Source organism: Phascolarctos cinereus, unplaced genomic scaffold, assembly GCF_003287225.1.
Source record: "Phascolarctos cinereus isolate Bilbo 61053 unplaced genomic scaffold, phaCin_HiC Scaffold_9;HRSCAF=440, whole genome shotgun sequence".
In the NCBI taxonomy this organism is placed as follows: domain Eukaryota; kingdom Metazoa; phylum Chordata; class Mammalia; order Diprotodontia; family Phascolarctidae; genus Phascolarctos; species Phascolarctos cinereus.
In genome coordinates this window covers 231,528,588-231,548,940 of record NW_027556402.1, presented here as the reverse complement: position 1 = coordinate 231,548,940, position 20,353 = coordinate 231,528,588, and the positions used below count along the sequence as shown (strand labels likewise).

At 53.6% G+C, this 20,353-nt stretch overlaps 1 protein-coding gene across 2 annotated transcripts in view; it reads right to left on the bottom strand.

Moving 5' to 3' along the window:
* NAT10 (N-acetyltransferase 10) overlaps positions 1-20,353 on the bottom strand; it is a 29,546-nt gene that overhangs the window by 1,969 nt on the left and 7,224 nt on the right. For both annotated transcript variants that reach the window (XM_020963887.2, XM_078149009.1), the window contains 20 exons: positions 20,165-20,272; positions 18,956-19,089; positions 16,678-16,771; positions 16,157-16,255; positions 14,956-15,092; positions 14,432-14,556; positions 13,852-14,099; positions 12,638-12,754; positions 12,249-12,350; positions 11,758-11,832; positions 11,152-11,268; positions 9,293-9,426; positions 9,071-9,119; positions 8,330-8,426; positions 8,125-8,235; positions 7,076-7,248; positions 6,266-6,385; positions 5,918-6,016; positions 4,763-4,836; positions 1,425-1,508 (listed from right to left, as the gene is read on the bottom strand). In XM_020963887.2, coding sequence (XP_020819546.1) covers positions 1,425-1,508; positions 4,763-4,836; positions 5,918-6,016; positions 6,266-6,385; positions 7,076-7,248; positions 8,125-8,235; positions 8,330-8,426; positions 9,071-9,119; positions 9,293-9,426; positions 11,152-11,268; positions 11,758-11,832; positions 12,249-12,350; positions 12,638-12,754; positions 13,852-14,099; positions 14,432-14,556; positions 14,956-15,092; positions 16,157-16,255; positions 16,678-16,771; positions 18,956-19,089; positions 20,165-20,272 — 2,297 coding nt within the window. The remainder of the gene's footprint in view (positions 1-1,424; positions 1,509-4,762; positions 4,837-5,917; positions 6,017-6,265; positions 6,386-7,075; positions 7,249-8,124; positions 8,236-8,329; positions 8,427-9,070; positions 9,120-9,292; positions 9,427-11,151; positions 11,269-11,757; positions 11,833-12,248; positions 12,351-12,637; positions 12,755-13,851; positions 14,100-14,431; positions 14,557-14,955; positions 15,093-16,156; positions 16,256-16,677; positions 16,772-18,955; positions 19,090-20,164; positions 20,273-20,353) is intronic.

Genomic DNA, 20,353 nt, shown 5'->3' with positions numbered 1-20,353 from the left:
ACCACCTTTGGCTGATATGGGCACATGTCTTGGCCCAAGGATGCCTGGGTTCCACTCTGCCTCAGACCTTCCTCTATGGGGCTTTACCCTGGAAGCCAGACAGGAACTCCAATGGGGGTAAGGGGGAGTCTGAGTATCCCTGTCCCCACCATGATGGCTGCTGTCTCTAGGGCTGAACTTGAACAATTCATTAGGAACAGTTAGAACAAAATTCTCCCCGGGTCTGGAGTCACACTTACCCTGGCGAGAGGGGGGTCTCCTGAAACAATCTCCCACGAGCTCTTTCTTTGCCCTCCCCCTCCCCACAATCAGGCCATAAAGTGAAAACCAGAGGCATAATGACCTGTGCCAGGATGATCCCTGGCAACATTTCAGAGGCGTCGCAACGCCAAAAGGCAGATAACTAAGACTGAACGCGATTGACCGTGTAGCTCTTCCTTCCTCTTGACAGAGAGGTGGGGGGCTACGGACACAGAACGTGGCAGGCACTGGTGGCCCTGCTCAAGATGTTAGCTGGTCTTGTGCAAATGTTTCTGACACTCCATATTCCTCCTCCAACGTCGGTGTGTTTGCACAGACTGATACCATGCCTGAGGTGCACTCTCCCCTCCTGATGCCTCGTGGAATTCTAGCTCCCTTCAAGACTCAGCCCACGCGCCACCTCTTACAGGAAGCATCACGAGTCCCCTGGTTTTCAATGCTCCCTTCACTGGAGCTGTGTGCATGCCCTCCTCCCAGGTAGAACATCACCTCCTTGAGGGCAGGGAATTTCACTTTTGTCTTTGTCTTCCCACTGCCTAGCATTCAGAGTGTGTGCGTGCGTGTGTCTGCCCGTGCACATGCATGCTCAAGTGTGTGCACACTTTGGGGAGGGCAGGACACACAGCAGGCATTTAATAATGTTAGCTGGATTGGAGAATTCACAAATTACGGAGCCGAGGGACAGCTAGTGTCAAAAGCTGCCAATAAAACTCCTCAAAGAGTTTGAAGCCGCTTTCTCAGAAGCACCACCCCTTCACCACACTTCCAGAACCCCAAGGACGTCAGAGGACGGAAGCTCCTGGCTGCCGCAGAGGACGGCCCTACCAGCCAAGCTAGGACCAGGCAGGTGAGACTCGAGGAAGGCTCCACTTTAATCCTTAAAGTAAAATCCCAGTCTGTCTCTCACTCCCCTCCTTGGGGTGCTGAGCCAAAATAACTATGCTGAGCCTTGTGCTTTCCAATCTTTCTCTTCCTCGAGGGGAAGGGGTAAGGCAGCTGCCATGACACTGTGGGGAGAACACTGGGACTGGGAGACTGACTCCCCAAGGTGACCCTGGGGAAGCCGCTTCCCCAACCAAAGCCTTGGTTTCCTCATCTGGAAAATGGGTTGGGAGGAGGGGGCTGGGTGACTCCTCCAGTTCCCAGGGGGCTCCAGGCCTCACCTTTTCAAGCTGATGACGGAGGCGTTCTTTCCGGCTTTGTTCAAAACCTCATTCCATTCTTCATCATCACCGCGGATTATGTATCTAAAGAGAACACAGGGGACCAGGTGAAAAAGTTGGCTGTGCAGGAGAGGGGGACGCTTTTGAGAAAGAAAGGCTGTAAATCTGGGATGGCGAGGTGGTGCAGTGGATAGAGTGCCAGGCCTAGAGTCAGGAAGATCTGAAATCAAATCCAGCCTTGGACATATACTAGCTGTTGTTTCACTCTGCCTCAGTTTCCTCATCTGTAAAATGACTTGGAAAAGGAAATGGCAAACCACTCCAGTATCTTTGCCAAGGAAACCCCAAATGGGGTCAGAGAGAGTCAGACATGACTGAAAAACGACTGAACAACAGAATTATGAGGCAGCTAGGTGGTACAATGGATAGAGCATTGGCCCTAGAGTCAGGAGGACCTGAGTTCAAATCTGGCCTCAGACACATAACACTCATTAGCTGTGTGACTCTGGGCAAGTCACTTAACCCCAATTGCCCTCACCAAAAACAAACAAAAGTCTGTAAATCTTCGGGTGACGTGCCCAAGGGAAAGGTGAGTGATCACACCCCAGCTCGAGGTGCTCAGCTGAAATTGCTGCAGGCCTAGAGTGAGTCAGGGTCCCAGCACTGCTGCCAGGACCAATCCGGCCTACCAGCAGTCTCACTACCTACCCACCTGAGGGACCACAACCGGACACCAGCTCCTACCTGGCCCTTCCCACGCACCACTAGGACTGCTCCCCCAGACCTTTCCTCCTGTTCCAAGGCTGTCACTGCCCTCGAGGCTGTGCTGCAGAACTGCCCAAAGCAGCTGGCTGGGCCACATTCCAGCCCATTCCTTCATCTCATGTTCTTTCAACCCTCAACACAGGGGCATGGTACCCAGCAGAGCTCCGCAGCAGCAGTCAGGAAAGACCTGGGTTCGCTATCCACTTCTGCTCTGTATTCACTGGGGAACCAAGGCAAATGAGCCTCAGTCTCCTCATCTGTAAAATGCAACGGTCCCTTCAAGTCCGGGAGCCAAGAACCTATGAATCTTGTCCCAGATTATTAAAAGCTACAAGCCATCTGACTTCTTGCAGACCTTCTTTCCTCTTCTCCAAAGCAGTGATAACAGTAAACACCTACTCCCTATCTCCCAGGCTTGAGAGGACCCCAAAACGTCACAGAGCCTGGACCATGAATGTGCCATGCGTGGGGCCTGTGAGACCCAGCCCCAGCCCCTCAATCATGAGCTTCCAAAATGATTTGACGGTGATGCCGTCCTGGAGGCTGTGACAAGGTGCTCAGGGACGCTGAGCCTGGGGAGAGGACGGGAGGAAGGGGCACAGCACAAGACAGTCGCCTCCACGCATCTGAAGGGTTATCCTGGGAAAGGAGGGATTCCAGTTACCCTGCTCAGCCTGAGGACAAAAGAGAGACGAATCTACTCTTGACAAAAGGAAAGACTCCCTAACAGACTAGGCTGCTTCAGTGGGGAGGGCCTCCCTGGAAGCCTTTACGGAGACACTGCTTTGTTGGGTGCCACGGGGTCAGGAGAGCTCAGGCAGGAAGAGCCCAGCTCAGGAGGCCTGGGGCATGTCGGGACACGGTCTGGGCCTCAGCTTCCTCACCTGTGCCCGCCCAAGGCAGGAGCTGGACGAAGTCACCTCTGGGGGAGACGAACGCTCTTCTTGGAACTTATCTCCCTTCAAGAAAGGGACGGACACTGAACTCAGGGAGGGTCAGTGTGAAAGCCAGGACATCCCTGGGAGGCTTGGGGAGTCCTGTTAGCAGGGTCAGCTAAGGAGAAAGGAGCGACGGGGGGAGCCTCGGCGGGCTGGGGTCCATTAACAGAAAAAAGGAAGATGCTCCCAAGCCAGAGTCCCAGGCACTGCTGCCAGTGAACTCCGATTCTAGCACAGAAAGAAGACTGGGGGCGGGAGCAATAACGGATGCTTCTGGAGGACCTGGTGATCGCGGCCATCTCTACCTGCCAAGGGGCCCGCGAATCACGCAATCTCCCCCAGAAAGGAGGCATCAACGGGCAACATGGCAACAACAGCAGGTCTGAATTCCTGTGGACCTGGCTGTTACCACAAGCACAGTAAGACCTTTCCCAACCCGTCCCCAGTCTGGCCTTGGAGGCTAATTAACACCACGGGAGAGGGAACCAGGACCGTGGAGCACAAGAACCAGACAAGCGCTTAAGGCGGCCTAGGGCTCCGCTTCCACCACGCAGGTGCTGAACTTACTGAGGACCCCTGACCAGCTCTAGCCCTACCCCATCCCAGAGCTCCCGGGCTCCAGCCACCGCCCCAGGGCAGAACTTACAAGCCCATGCCCTTGCTTCTTGGAAAAATGTACTTCCATGCAGAACACAATTTAAGCTTTCTTTGGTGACTCAGTAAACTGGACCTGGAGTCAAAGCAATGGGTCTAATAACATTTACTACACGAGTGACCTTCTCACTTTGAATTTCTGGCTTCATCATCTGTAAAATGAGGGGCCTAGAGAAATTCTCAGGCCCCTCCAGCCTGAAAGCTGGGGATCATGGCATCAATGGCTTTCTTCTAATCAGGCTGATCCCCTCCAGGCTGAATAAGTACACAGGGCTGAATGCCCCACACTAAATGGGACCCTCTACTTTGGAAGCTTCATAAACTCTCTTGCCTCAGTGACACACCTAAACTCCCAGAACCTAGCACAGTGCCTGGCACAGATGGGCGCTTAATAAATGCTGAGATGAAACAGTAAAGTATTAAGCATCCTGAGAAGTATGGGCCAAAATTGGGGGTAGGGGGATGTCAGTCCTGAAAGATGCTCCAAACACTGGGCCTCAAACCCTAAAAACGGCAGCTACCACCCCAGAGAGTAAGAGGAACCTTCCTGCAGAATCAAAGACGGAACGACCTTGTTTAGCACACCTACTCACCATCTGCTCGAAAACAAATATGGGGGGAGGGGGTGTGAAGTGGACCGGTGGAATTTCCAGTTTTTTTGCTGCCCTAGCAAACTGCTGATGCTTTAGCACCTAAAACACAGCACCCCAAGAAACCAGGGAATGCGACAGGATCTAAAACTAAAAAGAGTCTTCAAGGAAAATTTTGTCCAACACTTTTGACTTATTACCAAGTAAACTGAGGCCCAGAGGGGAAGTGCCTGCCTGACTGCGAAACATGAAATAAAGCCGGATTCCCAATTTCTGGTAACTCCCTTCTTGCTACACACCCCTCCGCTCTTCTCTGTAGAGGGACCTAACCACAGAACTGAGATGGCAGAGGACAGGACGGGGCTCTGAGACGCTGGGAGCAGGTCCTTACTGTGACAGATCCATGTTCTTGAGCTTCCCCACTTCTTTCCGGTGTTTTTCCTGGAATTCTTTTGCAGCTTCATTCTGAATTAATAAAACCAACAGCAAAAGCAAGTCAGAATTTGACACTTAGCCACGACAAAATACGTGAAAGAGGGAAAAAAAGAATGCTTCCTTTCTTCCCTTCTGCCTTAAAACCTGCCATCCCATGCAAGCATGTAAGCACACCTTTCCGAATTCTCCTTGGGGAACAGCTATCTTTCCCTCAGTGGAGGAAAAAACATTTCCACACATACACACACCAGAGACAAATCGAAATCTGTGTTTGCAGGTGGGGAACAAAGGAACTCCCAATAGATACAATAAGTCTCCCTTCTCTTCCTAAAAATCACAGAGAGCTCAGTTTTTCACACAAGGCACAGAGAAAAACAATCATGCATGAAATGGCAAGATTTAACCACTGGCAGCAAAACATGTTAGCCCTTAGGGATGGTCTTGGACTCCTCAATATTCCCCATTTTGTAGATCAGAAAAACTGAGGCTAAAAGAGGTAACTGACTTGCCCAGGGACACACAGCTAATAAGTCTCTGAGGTAGGATTTGAACTCGGGTCTTCCTGATTCCAATGTCCTCCCGAAGCCTCCCTCTTGTGCAGTGGTCCCGGCCAGCCAGCCTTCATTCCTTTCCTGGCCCTGTTCCTGACTTCAGGCCATGCCTCCCCCAACCCAACTTTTCATCTCCCTTTCAATGTGCTGTCACCCGCCGTTAGAATGTAAGCTCCTTGAGGGCAGGGACCGTCTGCCTTTCTGGATTGTACTGGCATTCCCTGTACTTAGCCTGGCACACAGTCAACACACACGTGCTTGGGGAATGTCTCACTTTTCTCTTCCCTTCCTCCATCCCTTCCTTCCTTCCCTCCTGCTCTTCTTTCTTTCTCACCACATCACCCAGCCGCCTCAGACACAGAGAAAAGACAGATTTTTTGGAGAAATCCTTGTTTTGGGACAAGAGGAACTTGAGATGCCCTAGGGATTAGATGTCCCTGTAGCGACACGAAGGACAGAAAATCTCAGGAGGGGACAAGGGCTACAAAGACGACGCTGGTGCCCCAGGAGACAGGGCCAAGCCTGAGGGACAGAAGCCCCGGGGGCAGAGGCCAACGTACCAAGTCTTCATTCAGGGATTTAATGGTGGGCTCCATGACCACATCTTTGGCTGCCACCATCTGCTCCTCAACAGCCTTCTCCTGGATCACGCTGAACAACTGAGGAAGGAAACCAAGGATGGGGGTGGGCAGGGGCCCCTGAGCGGCTGGCTGGCTCCTGTCTCTAGCAGGTGGGAGACACCCGGGAAGCACGCTGCCTACGTCAGACTTTTTCAAGGTGGGCTACTTTGGCTGAATTGCTCATGTTCTCCCTCTTTCCTCTAAGGATGGCTGTCTGGGAGGACAGGGAGGGATACCGAGGGAGTCGCAGGGAACCTCGACAGACTTTTCTTTGGAAGCATCTGTTACCTGCACCACTTTGCGGATGATTCTGTTGAAGAGCCCCATCAGCTGGCTGCAGGGCAGCTCAATCTCCTTTTCCAGCTGGTCCATGGTCTTGTGCTGGAGGCCAACCCCCAGCAGGAGAGCCTGGGGGCAAGAATGTATCACAGCAAACTCCCCGGCCCAGTCAGCCCCCAGCTGATGACACAAGCCAGACTGTTTTTTTTAAGCTGCCTGATGCCCATTCTAACTCGGTACCGATGAATACTGGTAATGACTACTGAAGACATATAACTAACATTCATAGGCTTCCAGCCTCCTGCCCGCCAGCTCACTGCTGACAGCTCCACTAATTCCTCTGGCCCACAAACCACAATCACCCAATCTCGAGGGTCTGACGCTCAGAAGCCGCCCGAAAGCCAATCTGTGCGTCCCAGCCTCGGCTGGAAGACTCCAAGTGAGAGGAGACCCCTCACCTGCCCCGCCCCCACCTCTCTGCAGGGTCCAAGGTCAACAAGGACCTAGAGTTACTAGGGCTGTGAAGCCTTCTAATTCTCCTGTTAATCCTACCTACATCTGGCCTGTGTGTGGTCAGCTGCACACCCATGAAGACCGTGAGCTCCCTGAGAGCAGGGACCGTCTTCTATCTTTCACGCTATCTCTAGGAATGCCTGGCACACAGTAGGTGCTTAATAAGCCCGAGTGACCGATGGTCAGCTCAGCAGCCATTCAGTCCAGAGGAATGGCATCAGGGGAAGTGACTGAGGCTTAGAGAGCGTGTGAAGAGCACTCGGGACGAGCTGCACAACCGGCGATCTGCCTGAGCGCCAGACGTACCGACTGTGCAGCCGACAGGGACAGCTGCCCTAGCTGGCTCAGGAAGTGCATCCTGGAGATGGCCGGAATCAAGTCCATGATCAGGTGATAATCCACCATGTTCCGGGAATACATCTCCAGCCTCTTCAGGTCGTAGGGAAGGAAGGCAGCCTCCAGCTCTCCTCGGCTCAGTTCTGGGAACACAAAGCCCACGGCGGACTTTGTTCTCTCCCCTTGCTGAGGGCAAACCCATCCCCACCAACCATCTATCTGCCACCATGCCTTCCCTCCCTCCGAACCTGCATCGGGTGGCTTTGTTTTTTCAAAAGGAAAGATTAATTTCCTAGACTCCCATTCACCATTCCTTCTGCAGGGGCATCATGTCCCCTTGCCCAGATTCCTGGATAGGATTAACTTGGGTAGACCATAGCCACCAGTGCAGGGCACCATCTTGAAACCAGAGGGGACCCCTGGGAATCCTTTCCATTCCAAAACATCCTTTCAAGATGCATTCACCGGTCTCAGACACTTGACACTTATTAGCTGTGTGACCCTAGGCAAGTCACTTAACCCTACTGCCTAGCCAAAAAAAAGCATATCCACGCACATGAGCTCATCTGAGTTTTTACAATAACCCAGTGAGGTCAAAGGGACAGGTGACATGACAAATGAGGAAAGCAAGTGGTTAAAAAGGCGGCCAGATAGAGTAATGAAACTGGGAGTCAGATCCTGCTGCAGACACTCCCTGTGGCCCTGGGCAAGGCTCTTAACTTCCTCAGACTTAGTTTCCTCTTCTGTAAAATGCGAGTATCACCCACCTCACAAAGATGCTGTGAGGCTTGAAGGAGAAGTGATGGGCAGAGTTTTGCAAACTTTAAAGCAATAAATATCTTCTCTCTAGCTGTTGTTACTGCTATCCATTTATGGCCAAAGAGCACTCAGCTAGTGAGGGTGGATGGGAAGGGGGCAGAAACTGGAGGTCCAGCCCTTCTACCCCAACCAACCAACGCTCTCTCCTCTGCCTTCCATAGTTCCAGCCCACCCCCCCTCAAACCCGAGCATGCACTCACCTGCCTGGGATTTCTCCCCAATGTTTTTATTCTGTAGGATATTCAGAGCCAGGGCAGGTGAGAAAGAGCTGAACTGGTAAGCCAGCAAGGACAGGAAGCGCCTCTGGAAATCTGGGGCACACAGTGAGGCAAGTTGATTCCATGGAAGCTTGGCATCCCCGGCCTCCCATCACTCCAGCCTCCCACAAGCCCCCTCAGTCTGTACCTTTCCAAAAGGCCGGGAGCCAGGGCTCCTGCTCGGAATCTTCCTCTTCGCTTAGAGTCTTAAGCATGATACAGGAATGCTCCCCTGTCAGGTCATTCTGAGAAACAGACACCCTGAGCATTAGCCCCACGAACCTCTTCTGAATTACTGATCCTCAGCCCCACACAAACATAATGCAGTGAACAGCACAGAACATGCGTTCTCGGTTCCTCTGTGATGGCCTTTCCCCTCTAGGCTGAAAAACGAATGAATAGGAAATAGTGTTTGCTACATGCCCAAGCACCAGAGACACACACAGCGGAGTGAGACAAACTCAGGCTAACTGAGGGAGAGGCTGTTGACCACCCCCTGCCTTCAAACCAAGCTACCCCACGAGCCTCTCCTGGCTCTCTCTAGGCAGCAGCCAAGGCCCCCAACGGCCTCTTGGGAATCAGCAAGGCAGGACAGTCCTTTCAAAGCCGTGATGTGTGAGGCCCAAGTGGAAGGATCCAGGTGTAAAGATGCTGGGTGCTCCTTCCAGGGCGGTGCTGGGCATGGCCCAGGGGCCAGTAGTCTGCCTCTTCCATCACTAGATTCATTCTGATTCTAGGGATACTGAGGCTCACTCTGGCCAGACTGTCCCTGCCCTCATGGAGCTATCAATACCAGTATTACAGGCATCACACTTTCATAGGATGCTAAGCTTCCCTTAAGAGACAATGGAACACATGCATGTGCACACACGCACAAACACACACTCACTGGTGTCTGTCTCAGATACACAGGAACAAATCCAGCACGTTTCCAGAACCTGGGGGGACAGCAGATATTGTGCATTGGTGCTGAGCGGCCAAGCCGGGCCCGGTCTGGGGGTGTGGAACAGGAATAACTAAGGAGGGTGCTGGCTGGGAGGGTTCCCAAGGCAACAGTGGGACAGCTTCCAAACCTGGCCCCCCCAGACCCAGAACGGGGCAGGTGACCTACTTAAGCAATTTTGGCGTCAGGCCGTAGGAGACGCCCAAGTAATCCAGGTTTTCTGCAGGCCTCTCACTTAGCTTGAGGAGCAAGGGGGGCAGATCCTTCCGGGGAGTCACAGCCTCTTCCAACAAGCTGACAGCCTAGGGGAGAAATCAGAGAGGGGGAGTCACTCACTCCTTCCTACAGGTTGGGACAACAAGTCACTGACCATTCACTCCCCCCCCGGTGGGGCTGGTGGGCTCCTGCTTCTAGGCAGAACATGTGGGCCATCCAGGGACAGAGCAGCCCAGCACTGCAAAGCACCTACTGTGTGCAGACACTGTGCTGAGCGCCAGTGCTGAATGAGGAGCCCAGCACTATGAAGCGCCTACTATGTGCAGATACTGTGCTGGGCACCGGAGTTCAAGGGAGAGCAGTCCAGCAGCCCTCAGCCACCACGTACAAGCTGTGGGACCTTGGATGGCCAACACTATTTTCAGATCTTTAGTATTACCTAAAAATTGGTAATAGTAACATGTGTACTACCTACAGGATAGCGTGATAGGGAAGGAGGACCAGCCCTGGCATCAGAGGGCCAGAGTTCAAAATCTGCCACCGCCTCTTACTAGCTGTGTGACCCTGAACAAATCATAATAAAAGTTCTCCTCTTCTTTAGCGGACAGTCTACAGATGCCCTCTGGGGTCCTTCCCAGCTTCAATTCTGACTCATCAGCCACCACTACGCTGTTGTGCAATTTTATTCACTTTGAACGTCTGCTGGGAAGCATCTTGAACTGAAACAAAATGTATTAATTTTTTTTAAAAACAGCTCTGCAGCCAGGAGAAGAACTGCATCAGGCAGGCCCAAAGGACCCTGAGCTAGTCCCTCGTAGGCCAACCCTCCGGCCACAGCTTCCTCCTTCCTAAAAGGAAGGGCTAAAAAGATGACCCCATCCCCCATGGTCCCTCCAACGCTGACACAGAGCCATCACCCCCAGGCTCGTAGAGAGGAAAGCACTCTGGAAGGGGGCCTGCTGTAACTACATCTGAGCTACATTTGGGGGCCGGGTGGGGGGAGAACTGGAATCCAAGCAGATGCCCACAGAGTGGGGATGGCTAGACAAACCACCACCACTGAGACCCCAGTGAGATGGAAGACCCAGGGAGCATGGAGGCCTCGGGGATGCACGGGGGGGGGGTCTGGAGGAACGGCTGCAGAAAGAGCACTGGGTACACCCTTTAGGAATGTCTGCACATACATACGTGGATAGAGACAAACAGCCACGTATGGAGACACGTCATCTATTTCTCTGTATGTATGACATCGAAATTACCAACGGGAGGAACGAGAGAAGGGCCCGACCTTGAGGACTTGGAATGACCACGTTCAGCTCCAGAAGGACTAAGGCTCCGGCCGTTCCCTCCAGCACAGAGGCAAGAGGCCACGGGTACAGACTGCTGCGTACACTGGCAGACATGCTCAATGTTTTGGGCAGTTTTCTGAGGGTTTTTTTTTCAAATGTCTCTTTAAAAAAAATCTTGGCTACAAGGGAGGACTCGTGGGTTAAGGGAAGCAGGTGGACATGTTTGGACGTGAGTGTGACGGGAGAACAAAAGGTGTCAGCAATGTGAAGATGGACGTTAAGCCCATGCAAACAGGCACGAGAATCCAAGAACTCAGCGAGTGTGGGAGCCCTTCTCAGAGGGCTGGACGAAGGGGGTCAGGATTACTGACAGCGGCGCAGCAATATACTGAATATTAATCAAAGTGATAATGAGAGCTAATGTTGCCCTACTGCATCAAAGTTTACAAATGGACTGCCCCAACCATTCCGTTTAGTGACCAAACGAGGCTCCCCAGGAGCAGCCCAGCCGAGGCCACTCACCTCGCTGCTCACGGTGTTAATTTCTTGTGATTTCTGCAGGACTTTCTCCTCCAAGCAGGGGAACCGGCCCTCGTAGTACATCTGAAGCAGCTGCAGGGCCCGGCTGCCATAACCCATCTTCACAGCAAAGACACACAAACAGGAAGATGAGACGAAGGCCATGATACTGTGTCCCATCCTATCACAGGCCAAAAGGCTTCCTCTTGGGAAATCCCTCCCCAGGGTCACAGCGCTGCTCAAGGCTGCTAGTCTGCCTCGAGACCAGGCTCTAGGACAAGCACAGTCTCACATGTGTTCTGTTTCCCCGTTCTGAGATGTCCGAGACAAGGCCACTTATCATGGGACCAACCCTAGCTTGAGGTCACTGGGGTGGGTGACTCAACAGCAGGAACCTCCCGGGGACATGGGCAGGTCACTGGAGTCGAATCTGGTAGAAAGCACTCATTCTCCTAAGGCAAGAGCGAGCACCGTGGAGGGACTACGAGGGGGATGTCAGTGGCAAGGGCGAGCCGGCTGCTCTCGCTACACAGGCTTTGAGGGGGCACAGCCATGCAGCTGCAGCCCAAGAAGGGAAGGTGCGCCCAAGGGGACCCAAGAATACGTTACCCCTTGGTAATCTGGGTGCACAGCTATGCGGACGATCCTTCCACCGGAGAGGCTGCCAAAGTCAGGGTCTTGGAACTGTGCGGGGGACACAAGGCAGCAGCTTAGAAACAGGCAGAACTGAGGGGAAAGCTCACACGGTGCCTCCAGTAACAACATGCAGGTGGTCCTTCAGAATTCTCGAAGAATGCAACGGGCCAATTGTGACTGCAGAGGCCCTGGCAGAGGTGGCAGACCATAGGGGCAGAAGGAGGCATGCGCTGTAGACACTATCAGCGTGATGATTTATTTTTCATGACCATGCTTATTTGTTACAAGAGAGGGTTCTTCCAAGGTGGGAGAAAGCTTTCAGTCAGGTGACAGTGACATAAAAAAAACCCCAAATCCCCAAAACTTTGTGGGCTTTTCAAACTACACCAGAAACCTCTTCTCTGCTGCTAAGTACATCCCAGGACACAATTGCTCAGCACCTAGCCAACAAAAAAGCGGGTCACCTGCTCGGAGATGGTCCAGGGAATGAGATCTCCATACGCCTTCTTCCCTCGAGACAGGCTGTTCAGGATGGACTGACGAGAGATCTCCCCCTCCAGGCAGACCTGGCCAGGCAGGGAGGGGGGAGTCACAAGGGCATGCAGGGGAAAGGCCTCACACCCTGGCTAGGGGGCTGGAATCTGGATTTCTGAATTGCTCAGGCTAGAGTATATCCTGGGAGGGCACGGGGCTGGCCATGGAAGGCTCTTCCCATGGACCAGAGAGCCCTGCATCTGCCATCCCAAAAGACACGAGCTCTCTAGAGTTTCCCGGGAGGTCAGCAAGGTCCCAGATTCAACCCCATACAAGAAGCTCAAACTACTCCCCAAACCACGCGGCAGGCTTTTTATACCTGGACGACAGCTAGTACTTCTGGCAAGGAATTCTGGGTAGGAGGGACCGGAGGCAAGAGACAGAAGAGATGGTGAGCTGGGGCATCTGAGAGCATCTGAAGGTCATTGGGAGAATTCTGTGGGGGCAAGGCAGGGTCAGAAATACTCATGAGAATCACTTCTCAGCAAGAAAGGGGCTTCAGAGGAGATGAGAGAGAGGAACCTGGAAAAGGCCGTTAGAGGCAAAGACAGGATCTGAACCCAGCTCTCCCCACCTCAGAGGCACAACTTGTCACTACGATATCCTCCCTAACAACCAGGAATTGGGGGGACGTTCTGAAGCTCGCCCACAAAGGCACACTGCAAAGGTGAAGATTCTTCCTGGCTGCTCCAGGGGAACTCTGTCCCAGCCGACAACTAAAAACCTCTCCAGAGCCCAGGCTGCTGAACAGGAGCACCACGCTTCTTACTCGGGGACATTTACTGGCCTAGAACTGGCCCTCTTCTTCCTAAGTGGTAGCTGCATCGGGCCAAGCCGCCCAGGCCCATCACCCCAGGACACCCAAGTTCCCATCTCTCCCCTGGAATCTACACAGCCAGAGAAGGCCGGGAAGGCATGGTAGATCCATTTCAAATGGTTGTTTGGTTTCAAGGCTCAGGTCCGCTAACACCTCAGACTCTCTACTCCACAATAAGTGCAAAGAGGCAGAACTGATCTCATCTTCATCCTCATCTGTTTTACTTTTCTTTAAAAATGTTTTAAAACTCTGGACCTGTGATTTTGTTAGTAGAGGAATCTCTCAACCAATGCCAACAGATCTCCGCTCTGCATCTTAGGAAGAGTTGCCTGGGGCACAGAGAGGTTAAGTGACTTCCCTGAGGTCACCCAGCCAGGATGGATCAGATACCTATGGCAAACGCTAGGTTCAGAGCCTCCTGACAGTGCTTATACAAATTCACAGCATTTCAGAGTGGGAGGGGACTTTACAAATCTTCTTGCCCAAGCCTTTCACTCTGCACAGCAGCCCAGTGACTCTGCCAGGGGCACATGAGACCAGAGCTGGCATCCTGACTCCCAGACCTGGACAACAGCCCTCTGAGAGCAGGTGGGCACTGGGGTCTTCCCTACAGGGCCTGGCCCACAGAAAAGTGCTCGCTTCCCATCTGTCAAAGTCTCTCCTCGATGACACCAGGAGCACGGCAAACGACCTGAGCAATGCCCAGGCTATGTCACCTTGTAGTGAGAAGCGACGTAGAGCGCCATCAGTCTCTGGAGGAAGGCTTCAGAGGCCTTGTGGTAACAGAAGAGGGTGTCTCGGTTCACATAGTACAGCTCACAGGCCTCAGGGAGAGGGCAGCCCGAGACAATCCTGGTGATGTTGAGGCAGTCGAGACATAGGAGGCCGTTCAGCCACTTCTCCACGAGATCTCCAGGCGCATAGCGGATCGATTCCTGGAGGGAGACTTCGTGCAGCGTTCGAGCTGCCCCCAGTGAGAAAAGTAAGAGTTAAAAACACTGCCTAAGACAAGCCACCCACGATGCTTCACCCAGAGTGGCTCTGCTCTGTCCTCGTCCTTCAGTGACTGTGTCCAGGCGCTGTACTTGGGGGGCTTCTCAAAGCCGGGACGCTCGTCACCCATTGGCCTCAGTTCAGTGTCACGGCATCCCCACCCCATCCCAGGGTCCTGCTCCTCCTCCCACGCTGCCCTGGATCGAGGTCCCGGGCCGGGAGACGGGCCCTGCCCTGAGGGACCCAGTGAGGTCAGAAGGCACGCATCCTCCGATTTCTGCTCCACCCGTCTGGGTATGATACCTGAGGCCAGCCGGGCAGTGGTGGTGGCCTTGTTCTCCGCCGTGGTGCTCAGCTGGCTCTGCGCACTCTGTTGTCGCAGCTGCTGGATCAGCTTGAGGGATAGTGAGCGGCCAGTTCCCTCGTATCTAGATCAATGACAGCAGAAACAGCTCAAAGAGATGGCCCCTACCCACGCACACACACATACACCTGCCACGGTGTAGAGAAGAACCTTTTGTTTCAAAATTCAACCTTAAGTCACGGTGTGGAGGACCACCAAGGGGCCCATCCACCTTGGGCCCACAAAACCCCAGCTCCAGGGGGTAGACAGCCCACCCACCATCGGTCCAGAGGTTGCACAGGCGGCCCATTCACTCCTGGCCCCAGGTATCTCATCTATCTGCAGCCCCAGGAGGTGGGTAAGTGATCCATCCACACCCCAGCCCCAGTGTGGTTTTCCAAAGTGGCTGAGTTGAGCTACATTCCCCGCCACCCCCCCCGGCCAAGACGGCCCATTCCCATCCCCCACCTCCTCCTCCTCCTACCCATTGATGGTGGAAGCCATGAACACGAGGTAGGGTCCAAGCAGGTTTTTCACCAAGGGCAGGGGGATGGCAGCAGCTTCATCAATTACAACGAGCTCCGCCTGACCCAGCTTCACTGCATCTCCAGGGTGTATGTACTGTGAAGGGGACAGAGAAGAGGAGGACCTGTGAGCCTGGGGAGCCCGAAGGTGCTGTGCGGCCCCCGTCCCCAATACCTCCCTCCTTGCTCCTCTGTCATCTCTCTCCCATGTGCACTTCCCTTCTCTGCAGCTGTGTGACCTAGTTGGTTTCTTGACTAACCTGGTGGAGGGAGTTTACCCACCTGGGAGAGCATCCCACCTAGGGAAAATCACCAATCCATATCCTAACCCTATTCAACATGACAGCAAGTTTCTGCATGTCTTTTGTTTTCCACAGTCACAGACAAAAAAGAAAAGACCAGGAAGAGAAAGAAATAGGGTCTCACAAAAAGAGCCACACTCCTAGCTGTGCGACCCTGGGCAAGTCACTTAACTCTGACTGCCTCACCGAAAAGAAAAAAAAAGCTACTCTCTTCACTATACAGATTCTAAGTGGGCAAAGACAAAAAAAAAAATTGCTAAAAAAAGGACATCTTTACCATTCTCCTACAAAAAAAAAAAAAAGGGCCAGCCCAAATTCCCTGGAGTGCTTGTCCTCTCTGGTCTGCACTGAATATCTTGCTGAGACTGCCCATGATAGCTCACTGGTCAAGGACAACACCCGGCCAGCCAGGACAACCACCCCACTCAAAGACACCCACCCATGAGGGGCCTCCTCCCTGACTTAGCAGAGGACAAACATCCAGGCAGCGGGAAAGAGTTGCTTAAAATGGAAAAGAAGGGGGTATCTGTTGGAAAACCATGGCTTTGGAAGGCCTTCCAGGTGATGTTACTGAGCCAGTACAGATGGCCATCGCAGACCCTGATGTCCGTCCAACAGAGGAGCAAAGAGCTCTGTACTTTGAGCCGGTCAGGTTCTCACAGCCCCACTACTTCAATTTAGAAGCGGTATAAGACCACAGTTCAAGATGACCAAGCCATGCTTGCTAAATGTAAACGTCTTCCCTTGGAGGAGGCCAAAAATCTGGAAGAGGTTTATCTTAAAACAACGCCTCTGACACGTGCTCAGTGACTAAGAGGAGATGCGCAGGAGCTGTGCCAACACAGCTGGAGAGCGTCACCTGGATGGTCTGCCGGTGCTCACGGAACACATTCACCCGGATCACTGCCTTGTTGAACTCGGGATTCAGCGACTGGATGATCTCATAGTCTAAATGCTCCTGAAACACAAAGACAGGGGGCATGAAGGCAAGGGACAGCTAAAGAGACAGAGACCAGCCCCGCCCTAGCGCTAACCAGCTGACCTTCAAGTCACCAAGGCCTGTGTTCCAGTCTCACCCCTGAGACATCCTAGCTGTGGCAACCCGGGCAAGCCACTTCCCATCTGCCTGCCTCAGTTTCCTCATCTATAAAATGGGGATCATACCAGCACCTACCTCCCAGGGTGGTTTGTGAGATAATGTGTAAGCCTGTCTTACGGCCTTAGTGAATTCTGTTATTAACAAAGATGACAGCAAAGGCCCTTGTCTGCATCCACAAATGGTGTCGCTTTGTCAGGAGCTCAGGCTCCAGGCTCATCCCCTCCCCCCTCAACTCAAAGGCAAAGGCAGGGTCCTGTCCACACCTTCCCTGAGCCACTCACCTGGTACTGAAGGGCATCAAAGCCTTTAAAGATGAACTCAAAGAGCGTGTGCAGGTTATCCGGGCTGGGGGACGTGACAAAGATGTTGGAGTATCTGGAGACAAAGAAAGGTCAGCTGGTTGTTTCGTAAACAAAAGTTTCTTCTCCCACTGCCCTCCACAGAAGGGGCCGAGGAAGAGGGGGCAGCGAGGCCTGGGCAGAATAAAGGCCTCTGGGTGGGGGTGGCGCGGTTCCTTCTGTGACCCCATTGGGCGGGCTGTCAAAGAGCCGGGACGCATTCTTCACCAGATCCTCACTCAGCCCCTATCCCCACTGTACAGAGACGGAAGCCAGGCCTAGAAGGGTCACACAGTCATAGAACAGGACAGGACTTGAATGGCCGGCTCCTCCAACCTCTAGCTGACCACAACCCCCAGCTACAACAGCCATGACACACGGTCATCCAGCCTCGGTCTGAATACTTTTAGGGAAGAGAGAGAAAGGGGCTTTCGATCTGCAATGGGGAAGCAACTGTCATTTATCCAATGCCCACAGCACACGAGGCAGGACAGCACAGTGGCTAGTGCGTCGGGCCTGGGGTCGGGGCCCACCTCAGACACATAGGAGCTGGGTGACCCTCAATAAGTCACATCAGCTCAGTCAGTGCCTCCATGTCCTCATCTGTAAAATGGGAGACTGGACAGAGATGGAACAGACCCTTCCCACTGGCAGCTTCCGGGGAAATGACATGTGCCCGTAAGTAAAGGGACTGATGGGGATGAGGCACCAGCATCAGGAAGACCAGATACACCTCGTCCGGGAGGGGGGCTGGTGTCTGACCGAGCCTCAGGAGGAGATGAGGGAGAAGGAACCAGCAAGGCACAGGCAGGGAAGGAGCCTGAGGAAAGGAAAGATGAGGGAGGGGCCAGGATTTGAGCTAGGTGACTGTCAGAGACCCTGAGGAGCTGAGGCTCAGAGGGAGGGAGAACTGACGGCCTTTTGACCCCACGTGACTTGTCCAATGTCCCACAGCAGGGTCAGAACTCCACGCCAGGACCCCCATCTCCAGCCCACCCTCCTTCCCCTACATTCTGCGTCAGCATTAAGACAGTAACTACATGGAGATAGCCTGGTGTCTTCTCTCAAGTGCAGCACCCCCCCATGCTGTCCAGAGGTCTGAGGGCAGAGCTCTCCCACCCTCACATCTCTGACCACACTTTTACAGGTGTGCTGAGTCTGGGACTGTGACACCCACGGCCAGGGCCAGGTCCTCCTGACAAGAGGCCAGAAGGACGAGGTGCCTCCAGGAAAGGCCTTCCTCACTCACCCTCCCACGGTCAGTGCTGGTCAACTGGGGGATGAGAAACTGAGGCCTATGAACATGAGGAAATATTAATGCCTTAGGGAAATGGCAAATAGGAAGACTTTGGGGCCACAGTCCCAGGGAAGAAAGCAGAACCAAGAGATTATGGACACACAAAGACACAAATGAGTTTGGAACGAGTTCAGAATTCTGGCCAAGGCAGTAACCGCTCACGATCACAGAGGACAGACGGGTGGGGGACCACGGGGCCTGAACGAGGCATACACCGTGAGACTTGAGCAACAGGGTAATTTGCTGTTTCTTAACTGTGTTTCCTCTTTAAAAGGACAGCAAGACATTACTGGGACATGATGCCAATCTTAAAAAAAAAAGATTAAGCATATTGTGAAAATAAAGAGCAGTCACGCTCCCAGCTCTGCCCCTTATTAGCTATGTGAGAACGGGGTCGTCTCTTAACCTTGCTGAGACTCAGTTTCCTGATCAGTAATAAGAACAGTGGCTCACCTTACGATTAAAGGAGAACCTAGGGAGTGCATCTCTCAAGATGGGAAGGCACTTCCCATTTCACAGATGAAGCAGCTGAGGCTGGGGAAGTAACCAGACTGGCCCCAAGGTCCTCCAGGCAGGGAAGCACTAAAGGCAGGACCCACATCCTCCATCTCCAGAGGCCGGGGGGGGGTTCTTCCAGCGTGCCAGGAGCAGGACGCCTGGCACAGGTGGTTTTCCTGGCCGCAGGGGCAGCTCACTGCCCTTCTCCCGGGCCAAGACAAAACCCCGGAGGGCCCAGAACCTGTGTGCCCCTGGGACGCCTGCTCCTCATGCAGGTCTCTTCGGGCTTTACCATTTTGGTAACGCTCGCTCACACTGATCATCAGTCCTCACAGCCAGCATCGGCCCCATTTCACAGATAAGTAAACTGAGCCCGGAGAGGCCACACAGCACACCCACGACACCCAGGGCCCGCTGCCCACTCACCCGAAGGCCACTGCCCCAGCGATGGCCAATCCCAGGGCGGCCGACTTCCCCCGCCCGCGGGCAGCCGTGAGCGCCACTGTGCTCCTCAGCGTTTTCTCCGAGATGCCCTCGATGAACTTCAGGACGGCCTTGGCCTATGGGATGACCAGAGAGCACCGACTTACCTCCCGAGCCCAGGCCCACGGGGCACCCACCCCAGGACTACAGAGAAGAGCCGTCTCTTGGGCCTGGGGATTCTCCTGCCCTCCCAAGGGAAGGAAGAACAAACGGGTCAATGTGGAGAATGCCCTCAACAGGGCTCAAAGGCAAGACAAACCACTAATAATAATAGTGAGCCATCAATCAAGAAACTGATGAAGCACCTACTACGTGCTGCTGGGGATATCAAGAGGAAAAAGACCAGACCAGTACCCACCCTCAAGGAGCTTCCAATCCAAACAATCAGGATGAGGATGGCGACATTCACGCAGTGCTTTAACACTGCCAAAGCATTTTTACAAACATCGCTGGGAGGCGACTATTATTGTCCCCATTTTACAGATGCAGAAACTGAGGCAGGCTGAAGTGAATTGACTTGCCCACGGACACATGACTAGCCAGCATCTGAGGCTGGATTTGAACTCAGGTCTTCTGGACCCCAGGTCCAAATGACAACTTCCATTAAGGACAGAATGTGGCAGTTACAAAGCGCCCTAAGTCCCCTAGGGACTCATCCAAGGCAGGCAGGGTCTATCATTTCACAAATGAGGAACCAGAGGCACAGTGACACCCAGTCACTGACATACCCAAGGTCACATGGCCTAGAAATGGCCAAACCTCAACCAGCACCCAGGCTGTTCTACTGTACCACAGACCCGGGTGTGAATCCTGCCTCTGAATCTTATTAACCGTGCGACCATGGCCAAGTCAAATACACCCTGGGCCTCAGTTTCTGGGCCACCCTCTTTCAGGAGTTGTCGTGAGGACCAAATGGATAGACCAGGAATGCTACAGAAACATTAACGGTGACTGTGGTGAGGCGCCGTGGAAACCCAAGAGGGCAACACTGTTAATGAGAAGAGCTCACAGACCACGTGAAGACAGTGCTGTGGAAAGGGAGCCGCTGGGGACTCGGGGGCCTTGGCGGAAAGGAGGAAAGTCCCCCCCACTCCCATTCTCTGAGGGCCGCCGGAGCCCAGGAGGCCTCGCAGTGGAAGCCCGGCCACTCACCTGGTCCAGTGTTTTGCAGCAGTCCACCAACACGCCCACAGGCTGGGTGTCCTGCAGGCTTTCCTTCAGCTCTTTCAGCTCCAGGTCTGAAGGAGACAGGTCATCGTCCTGCCAGGGAGAGGAAAGAGAGGCCGGTGACGTACGCCGATGACGCACGCCACCCCCACCATGGAGGCTCTCAGGGGGGCC